This window comes from Abramis brama (assembly GCF_963993115.1).
Source record: "Abramis brama genome assembly, chromosome: 2".
NCBI classification, from domain to species: Eukaryota; Metazoa; Chordata; class Actinopteri; order Cypriniformes; family Leuciscidae; genus Abramis; species Abramis brama.
In genome coordinates, this window is record NC_139964.1 from 69,030,662 (window position 1) to 69,039,947 (window position 9,286).

Genomic DNA, 9,286 nt, shown 5'->3' on the forward strand with positions numbered 1-9,286 from the left:
TTTATAGGGTATCTGGTTGTATTTATATATCAAATGTATGTTTACTTTTAAAAAATAGTTTACGTTTGTGAAATACGCTCCTTTATAAACCGCTTACCCACAATTCCTTTTCCTCTTCCCTATCTGAAACGCCGCCATGAAGTGAGTACAGTCTGTGTTAATCCTTTAACATCTTAAAGATTATCGAGTGAACTCGCATATAAAATGGTTCATAAGTTAGTAGTAAATATGATTAATCTGTAATAACTCTTATTTCTGATTTGCAGGGTCGAGCTGTGCAGTTTTAGTGGATATAAAATCTATCCCGGTCATGGCCGGCGCTACGCCAGGATCGATGGAAAGGTAAAAGCACAAACTACGAGAATTTGGTGTTATTCAGTGTTGATCGATGAGTGATTTTAGCATTCTGTGATGTGAACATGTATGCATGCAAGTCCGGCAGTCTGCAATTAGTTTATTCAGACTAACACTGGCCGGTTAGCTAGCTTCAGTGCTAGCCAGAGCTAATGATCGGGTAGTAACTGTGAACACTGTGAGTGTGTGTGTGTGTGTGTGTGTGTGAGAAAGCTGGTTTTAACAGGCTTCAGGACTAAATGTTTCCTAATGCTGTGGGAATATCGTCTGTTATAAGTAGTTTTGGTCTGAACTCAGTACTGTGTGACGTCAGTATTAGTGATGTCATGCTCCTGTAAAACTCTTTCCCGCAGGTTTTCCAGTTCCTGAATGCTAAGTGTGAGTCTGCGTTCCTGTCCAAGAGGAACCCCAGACAGATCAACTGGACCGTCCTGTACCGGCGCAAACACAAGAAGGGCCAGTCTGTGAGTTTGACACCTCCAGCTCTCCGTAGAGCCACAGAACCCAATATCCCCAACGCGTTTATCTGTGTAACTGGACCTAGGGCTGTTATCGTTAGAAACATTGATTCTGATAACATAACTTCGATACAGGTGTCTGAATGGTACTTTAGTAGATGCTAATTTTATGAGCACAAATGTAATTAAAAATAATTATTTCAAATCTTATTTTAATTTTAATCCATCTTTGGTGAAGAAATAAAGGCGGCGTTGGAGTGTTTTGATAGTATTTTGTGTGCTGGGTCATATCGCTGTACTCCATACAACTATACAGTTTGCAGAAAGAGAAAGCTGAACATCATCAGAAGAGCGAACACACAGAATGATTAGCGTGCGGTGAGGAGCATTCTTCTGTTTATGATATATCATACAGCCAGACCTATAATAACAACAAGACACTTCCAAGCAATAGCCTCCTCATATCCGGGAGATACGTCAGTAAACTCTCAGGCTTCGCTGATCCCGTGCGAATGCGCCACACCATATCCAGATGTGGGGGGGTAATTTCTAAATGACACGATGTCCCCAGATAATACTAACCCAGTGCGAATAGGGCTTTAGTTTATTGAGTTGGGTATAATAACACGGCCTTATGACTTTTTTTTTTTTTTTTGGTGTATTCAATTTTTGGTAATCAAATGAAGGCATAAAACATTCATTTATCTTTTATTCAAATGAAAGTTAAGCGAGCCCTTTAAGCCCACAGCAGAGGCTTACTGTTAAAATTATAACATTGAGAGAAATTATTTTAATGTATTATTAGTAGTATTTAATAGTTACGTTAAGGTGTATATTATACTGTACAAGAGTAATATATCTCTATTGCTGTTTAAGTGAATCAGAACTCTTATCTTGACGGCTGGCCTATAGAGCAGCTTCTGTGATGGGTTAGGGTTTCTCTCTAACTAAACTCTTGTCAAAGTGAGAGTATTAAAGGGTTAGTTCACCCAAACATGAAGATTCTGTCAGTAATCACTCGCCCTCATGTCATCCCTGACCCGTCAGACTTACGTTTATCTTCAGAACACAGATTAAGATTTTTGATGAAATCTGAGTTTTGTCCCTCCGTTGACAGCCGCGTCACTGCAACTAGACATCGTTAAAACACTCCATGTGACGACAGTTGTTCAACCTTAATGTTATAAAGCGATGAGAATACTTTTTGTGCGCCAAAAAAAACTAAAATAACGACTTGATTCAACAATCTCCATGTCATTCTCCTACGCTGTTGGCGTGGGCAGGTTTATCTATACAGCATCACACACACACACCTCTGGGTCCGGCTCTAGTGACACGCCGAGATTCCCGACTCGATTTAATGGAAAACGCAGTGTTGTTTTTCAGTTTACCCACTACAGGTTTCTCGGCGTCGGCCAATAGTGCGCCTACGTTGGAAATGAAGCTTGAATGTTCACGTGTGTGTGTGTTTGCCCCTTCAGGAAGAGGCGTCTAATGTTCACGTGTGTGTGTGTGTTTGCCCCTTCAGGAAGAGGTGTCTAATGTTCACGTGTGTGTGTGTGTGTGTTTGCCCCTTCAGGAAGAGGTCTCTAATGTTCACGTGTGTGTGTGTGTGTGTGTGTGTGTGTGTGTGTGTGTGTGTGTGTGTGTGTGTGTGTGTGTGTTTGCCCCTTCAGGAAGAGGCGTCTAATGTTCACGTGTGTGTGTGTGTGTGTGTTTGCCCCTTCAGGAAGAGGTGTCTAATGTTCACGTGTGTGTGTGTGTGTGTTTGCCCCTTCAGGAAGAGGCGTCTAATGTTCACGTGTGTGTGTGTGTGTGTGTGTGTGTGTTTGTGTTTGCCCCTTCAGGAAGAGGTGTCTAATGTTCACGTGTGTGTGTGTGTGTGTGTTTGTGTTTGCCCCTTCAGGAAGAGGTGTCTAATGTTCACGTGTGTGTGTGTGTGTGTGTTTGTGTTTGCCCCTTCAGGAAGAGGTGTCTAATGTTCACGTGTGTGTGTGTGTGTTTGCCCCTTCAGGAAGAGGTGTCTAATGTTCACGTGTGTGTGTTTGCCCCTTCAGGAAGAGGTGTCTAATGTTCACGTGTGTGTGTGTGTGTGTGTGTGTGTTTGCCCCTTCAGGAAGAGGTCTCTAATGTTCACGTGTGTGTGTGTTTGCCCCTTCAGGAAGAGGTGTCTAATGTTCACGTGTGTGTGTGTGTGTGTGTTTGCCCCTTCAGGAAGAGGTGTCTAATGTTCACGTGTGTGTGTGTGTGTGTGTGTGTTTGCCCCTTCAGGAAGAGGTGTCTAATGTTCACGTACGTGTGTGTGTGTGTGTGTGTGTGTTTGCCCCTTCAGGAAGAGGCGTCTAATGTTCACGTGTGTGTGTTTGCCCCTTCAGGAAGAGGTGTCTAATGTTCACGTGTGTGTGTGTGTGTGTGTGTGTTTGCCCCGTCAGGAAGAGGTCTCTAATGTTCACGTGTGTGTGTGTGTTTGCCCCTTCAGGAAGAGGTGTCTAATGTTCACGTGTGTGTGTTTGCCCCGTCAGGAAGAGGTCTCTAATGTTCGTGTGTGTGTGTGTGTTTGCCCCTTCAGGAAGAGGTCTCTAATGTTCGTGTGTGTGTGTGTGTTTGCCCCGTCAGGAAGAGGTGTCTAATGTTCACGTGTGTGTGTGTGTGTGTGTGTGTTTGCCCCTTCAGGAAGAGGCGTCTAATGTTCACGTGTGTGTGTGTGTGTGTGTGTGTGTTTGTGTTTGCCCCTTCAGGAAGAGGCGTCTAATGTTCACGTGTGTGTGTGTGTGTTTGCCCCTTCAGGAAGAGGCGTCTAATGTTCGTGTGTGTGTGTGTGTGTGTTTGTGTTTGCCCCTTCAGGAAGAGGCGTCTAATGTTCACGTGTGTGTGTGTGTTTGCCCCTTCAGGAAGAGGCGTCTAATGTTCACGTGTGTGTGTGTGTGTGTGTGTGTGTGTGTGTGTGTGTTTGTGTTTGCCCCTTCAGGAAGAGGTGTCTAATGTTCACGTGTGTGTGTGTGTGTGTTTGCCCCTTCAGGAAGAGGTCTCTAATGTTCACGTGTGTGTGTGTGTGTGTGTGTGTGTTTGCCCCTTCAGGAAGAGGCGTCTAATGTTCACGTGTGTGTGTGTGTGTGTGTTTGCCCCTTCAGGAAGAGGTGTCTAATGTTCACGTGTGTGTGTGTGTGTGTTTGCCCCTTCAGGAAGAGGCGTCTAATGTTCACGTGTGTGTGTGTGTGTGTGTGTGTGTGTGTTTGTGTTTGCCCCTTCAGGAAGAGGTGTCTAATGTTCACGTGTGTGTGTGTGTGTGTGTTTGTGTTTGCCCCTTCAGGAAGAGGTGTCTAATGTTCACGTGTGTGTGTGTGTGTGTGTGTGTGTGTTTGTGTTTGCCCCTTCAGGAAGAGGTGTCTAATGTTCACGTGTGTGTGTGTGTGTTTGCCCCTTCAGGAAGAGGTGTCTAATGTTCACGTGTGTGTGTGTTTGCCCCTTCAGGAAGAGGTGTCTAATGTTCACGTGTGTGTGTGTGTGTGTGTGTGTTTGCCCCTTCAGGAAGAGGTCTCTAATGTTCACGTGTGTGTGTGTTTGCCCCTTCAGGAAGAGGTGTCTAATGTTCACGTGTGTGTGTGTGTGTGTGTTTGCCCCTTCAGGAAGAGGTGTCTAATGTTCACGTGTGTGTGTGTGTGTGTGTGTGTGTTTGCTCCTTCAGGAAGAGGTGTCTAATGTTCACGTACGTGTGTGTGTGTGTGTGTGTGTTTGCCCCTTCAGGAAGAGGCGTCTAATGTTCACGTGTGTGTGTTTGCCCCTTCAGGAAGAGGTGTCTAATGTTCACGTGTGTGTGTGTGTGTGTGTGTGTGTTTGCCCCGTCAGGAAGAGGTCTCTAATGTTCACGTGTGTGTGTGTGTTTGCCCCTTCAGGAAGAGGTGTCTAATGTTCACGTGTGTGTGTTTGCCCCGTCAGGAAGAGGTCTCTAATGTTCGTGTGTGTGTGTGTGTGTGTTTGCCCCTTCAGGAAGAGGTCTCTAATGTTCGTGTGTGTGTGTGTGTTTGCCCCTTCAGGAAGAGGTGTCTAAGAAGCGCACGCGGCGCGCGGTGAAGTTCCAGCGGGCGATCACCGGTGCGTCTCTGGCTGAGATCCTGGCCAAGAGGAACCAGAAGCCTGAAGTGCGTAAAGCTCAGCGAGAGCAAGCGATCAGGTGACGACCCTCACGCTTCACACACACTCATGATCTATGACTGAACTAAACTGGTCTGACTGCAGTTCTGCACGTTCATTGCTCTTACAAACATGTACTGTATGTTGACCGGTCAAAATTAATGTTCAAATAAATATTGTAGTCCAGAAGAGCTTGAGGTGTGTTGGGATTAGGGATGTGACCGGTTAATCGCTATGACGACGCATTTTGCTTTCGACTTGGTGGCAATTCGGGGACGTCAGTTGCTTGAATGATGGGATTTGGTGGTGGAGGGGCGAGCCCTGTAATATTCTGAGGCAGGCATCTTGAAACTGTAAGAAACTCTCTAAATCAGTCAAGGGTTGGTTATCAGTCAAGTTAATTTTTACTTTATTTACCCAACAAACATAAGGATCCTGATAATGCACTTTTACTTCTTGCGTACTCAATCTATGGCAAATTGTTGTGAAGGAAGACAAGCATGTGAAGTTTATCTGGTTTCAAACTGAAGCAAAACACTGTCTGAAGGGTTAGTTCAGTGTTCTTACCCTAACCCTAACTAACACTGTCTGAAGGGTTAGTTCAGTGTTCTAACCCTAACTAACACTGTCTGAAGGGTTAGTTCAGTGTTCTTACCCTAACCCTAACTAACACTGTCTGAAGGGTTAGTTCAGTGTTCTAACCCTAACCCTAACTAACACTGTCTGAAGGGTTAGTTCAGTGTTCTAACCCTAACCCTAACTAACACTGTCTGAAGGGTTAGTTCAGTGTTCTAACCCTAACCCTAACTAACACTGTCTGAAGGGTTAGTTCAGTGTTGTAACCCTAACTAACACTGTCTGAAGGTTTCCTGAAGAACTGAAGAGCTCTTAAACCTGTTGTTGCGCCGATGTAAATGGGCATTTACTGACGAGTCTCAGTCATGCAGATTTAAACAAAAAAATCAAGTGCAAATACAAAAATAAGATGAGTAAAGAAAACGGGGTTCTTAATATCACCCTTTATTAAATATACACAGAAACCCCCTGTTAACGGTTAATGTCACGTTTCCCATTCCATGACTAGTAAAATAATAGCAATTACTAGTACCCAGGAGATGGGTAAAGGGTGATGGACAGGAGATGGGTAAAGGGTGATGGACAGGAGATGGGTAAAGGGTGATGGACAGGAGATGGGTAAAGGGTGATGGACAGGAGATGGGTAAAGGGTGATGGACAGGAGATGGGTAAAGGGTGATGGACAGGAGATGGGTAAAGGGTGATGGACAGGAGATGGGTAAAGGGTGATGGACAGGAGATGGGTAAAGGGTGATGGACAGGAGATGGGTAAAGGGTGATGGACAGGAGATGGGTAAAGGGTGATGGACAGGAGATGGGTAAAGGGTGATGGACAGGAGATGGGTAAAGGGTGATGGACAGGAGATGGGTAAAGGGTGATGGACAGGAGATGGGTAAAGGGTGATGGACAGGAGATGGGTAAAGGGTGGTGGACAGGAGATGGGTAAAGGGTGGTGGACAGGAGATGGGTAAAGGGTGGTGGACAGGAGATGGGTAAAGGGTGGTGGACAGGAGATGGGTAAAGGGTGATGGACAGGAGATGGGTAAAGGGTGATGGACAGGAGATGGGTAAAGGGTGATGGACAGGAGATGGGTAAAGGGTGGTGGACAGGAGATGGGTAAAGGGTGGTGGACAGGAGATGGGTAAAGGGTGATGGACAGGAGATGGGTAAAGGGTGATGGACAGGAGATGGGTAAAGGGTGATGGACAGGAGATGGGTAAAGGGTGATGGACAGGAGATGGGTAAAGGGTGATGGACAGGAGATGGGTAAAGGGTGATGGACAGGAGATGGGTAAAGGGTGATGGACAGGAGATGGGTAAAGGGTGATGGACAGGAGATGGGTAAAGGGTGATGGACACACATTCTGCAGCGCCGCATCACGTCTAGGACAACTCGAGGTATCGCACACCAGACGCGCACTTTCTCAGTGCCAGCAATATTCTTATGTTTAAGGACATTATGAAATTAAGATAATGCCTGTACTATGTTATGATTGTACTGTACAATTGAATACAGTCGTTGCTGAGTCTGTGATCTGAACACTTTACCTCAGAGCGTCCGTTAACTGAATGAATTGAGAATATCACCTGTAAATCCGACAACATCAGCAGTTTTCATCCAAGCAGCTGATTTCTGTGAATGAACTGTATATTGAAACGGTTGTATTGTATGAAATGTATATTGCAGCACAGGGTGAAGTCATTTACGATGATTTGAGACAAATATAATGTAAATTTAATATAAAACGATGTAAATGGCGCTCTGTGTGGCAGGGTTTTGAACACGAGCCGTAGCTGGGCGCCGCGGACAGGGCCGAACAGCGCCGCCGGTGTGTGTACACTCACAGAGAATAGTGTGTTCGTATTTTAAAGACATGGCGCTGCGCTTCTCGTCCGGTGTGCGACCCCCTTTAAGGTGCTGTTTTCTCTGAAGCCGAAGAACTCCACACTGGCGAGCTTTCTTTACTTCGGGTGTGGACAGTGTTTCACTGCAGCTGTGCGGGCGTGCGGTCGTCGTCTTGTTCGATAGGCGTCCGCGGGTGCGATACAGACGCCTGAGAGGTCAGCCAGGCACTGGCGCTGGAGTATCTACGGGTCATGTTATCATAGGAGTCCCAACATTGTGTTTATCGCCAATACCGGTATATTGCGACACCCCAGTCTGAAGTTAGCCAGATTATATCTGATGGGATTAGCCACCCTTTTAACATGCTTTTTAAGTTAAATTAGAGTCTAAAATAATGCTGAGGTATTTAAAATTGGACACAACCATGAGTTTCTCTCCTGCTGTACACTTGTGGACCTCTTAGAGAAGAACACGCAGACTGCTCTGTTAATGTTAAGATGCAGATCTGACATGTTTAGCCAGTCAAACGCGCACCAGTGCTTCCGCTAGTGTAGGTGCAGCCTGTGGTTTGTTCTTCGTATGCAAATAAAATGATTTAAAAAGATGGAAGCGATGCGAGGGTGCCACAGCTGGGCGATGATGTAACCGGTCTAACGGCTGAGCTTTTGTTGCCATTAAATGCTTCAAATTTCAAATTTAATAATTTGTTGCAAGTTGATTTTGTGGCGACGGACTCAGACGTCGCTTCATTGTGTAGTTCCGCATGAGTCTGTTAGTGGCTGTTAGTGTTTTAGACTCTAGACTCCAGATCTCGAAGCTTTAGTGCTCAATCCCCATTAACTGCTCGGATCTGATCTCTGGATATAACTGCTGATTCACATTGCCAGTATTAGATTCCAGTGTGAACAGATTGTCCTGAACTGACTCGCACACAGTGAACAGAGGACAGTAAAGTGTGTTTATAGTGCAAGTCTATAAGCTGAGCTGTGACTGAGACCTAACCTAGTGTTCCTCTTCTCACTGTGATCTCGATCTGATGTTTCAGGGCGGCTAAAGAGGCCAAGAAGGCGAAGCAAGCGACGAAGAAGCCGTCGGCTCAGAGCACCAAGGTGAGCTCTTCATCCTCCAGGCTTCAGCTCAGAGACACCTGGTCATGTGATCATGTTTTGCCCCTTGAGGCGTTGCAGTGTGACTGATTCTGTCACGTCTGTGTCGTGAGGTGGCATAGAGCAGAAGGGCTGTGTCTACACCTAGCGCTCTCTGAATGGGTGCTCAGTGTCATTTATAGTCCTACACTTTATTACCATCTACAGTAATGACTGAGAGTCCTCTTCATGCAGTCAGTAACGTGTTGTCTTGTGTTCAGGCCCCGGCGAAGAACGCACCGAAGCAGAAGATCGCCAAGCCCATGAAGGTCAACGCTCCTCGCGTCGGTGGCAAGCGCTAAACTCATGCTTCACTGTTTGTGTGTGTGTTAATAAAGGTTTCGCCATCAACTTGAGTCTCCTTGGATTGATTTCAGTGATGATCAGTGATAGTGACATTAAAGATACAATATGTAAGAATTTTTCGCCACAAGAGGGCGCAGTTCCCAACAATAACAAATGCGAAGCTTGATGACGCTATGAAGGAGAGTGTAATGATTGGAGATGTCGTTTTCTATTCGTTTTCACCATCTAGCGATGTATGGAAATTGAATGAATGAATCATGATCACGGATGAGGTAATTTATTCGTTTTTGTATGTACCTGTACGTCTGATCGCATTATTTTATGTCATCATAATGAATTAACTGCAATGAACGTGAAATATTATGCTATATTATCCCGTTACAACTTGCAGCTATTTGTCATGATTTGTTGGGTTAATGCTGTGCAGTTTACGTTAAAGTTGGTCCACCTTTTTGGAAACTGAAACAA

General features: G+C 45.4%; 1 protein-coding gene across 1 annotated transcript; it reads left to right on the forward strand.

Moving 5' to 3' along the window:
* The first annotated feature begins 62 nt into the window (after positions 1 to 62).
* rpl24 (ribosomal protein L24) lies at positions 63 to 8,863 on the forward strand. Its single transcript, XM_084099315.1, has 6 exons — positions 63 to 141; positions 267 to 342; positions 708 to 818; positions 4,847 to 4,983; positions 8,413 to 8,476; positions 8,734 to 8,863. The coding sequence occupies exons 1-6, from the start codon at positions 137 to 139 to the stop codon at positions 8,812 to 8,814; spliced, it is 474 nt and encodes a 157-aa protein (XP_083955441.1). The 5' UTR covers positions 63 to 136; the 3' UTR covers positions 8,815 to 8,863.
* Positions 8,864 to 9,286: the final 423 nt, after the last annotated feature.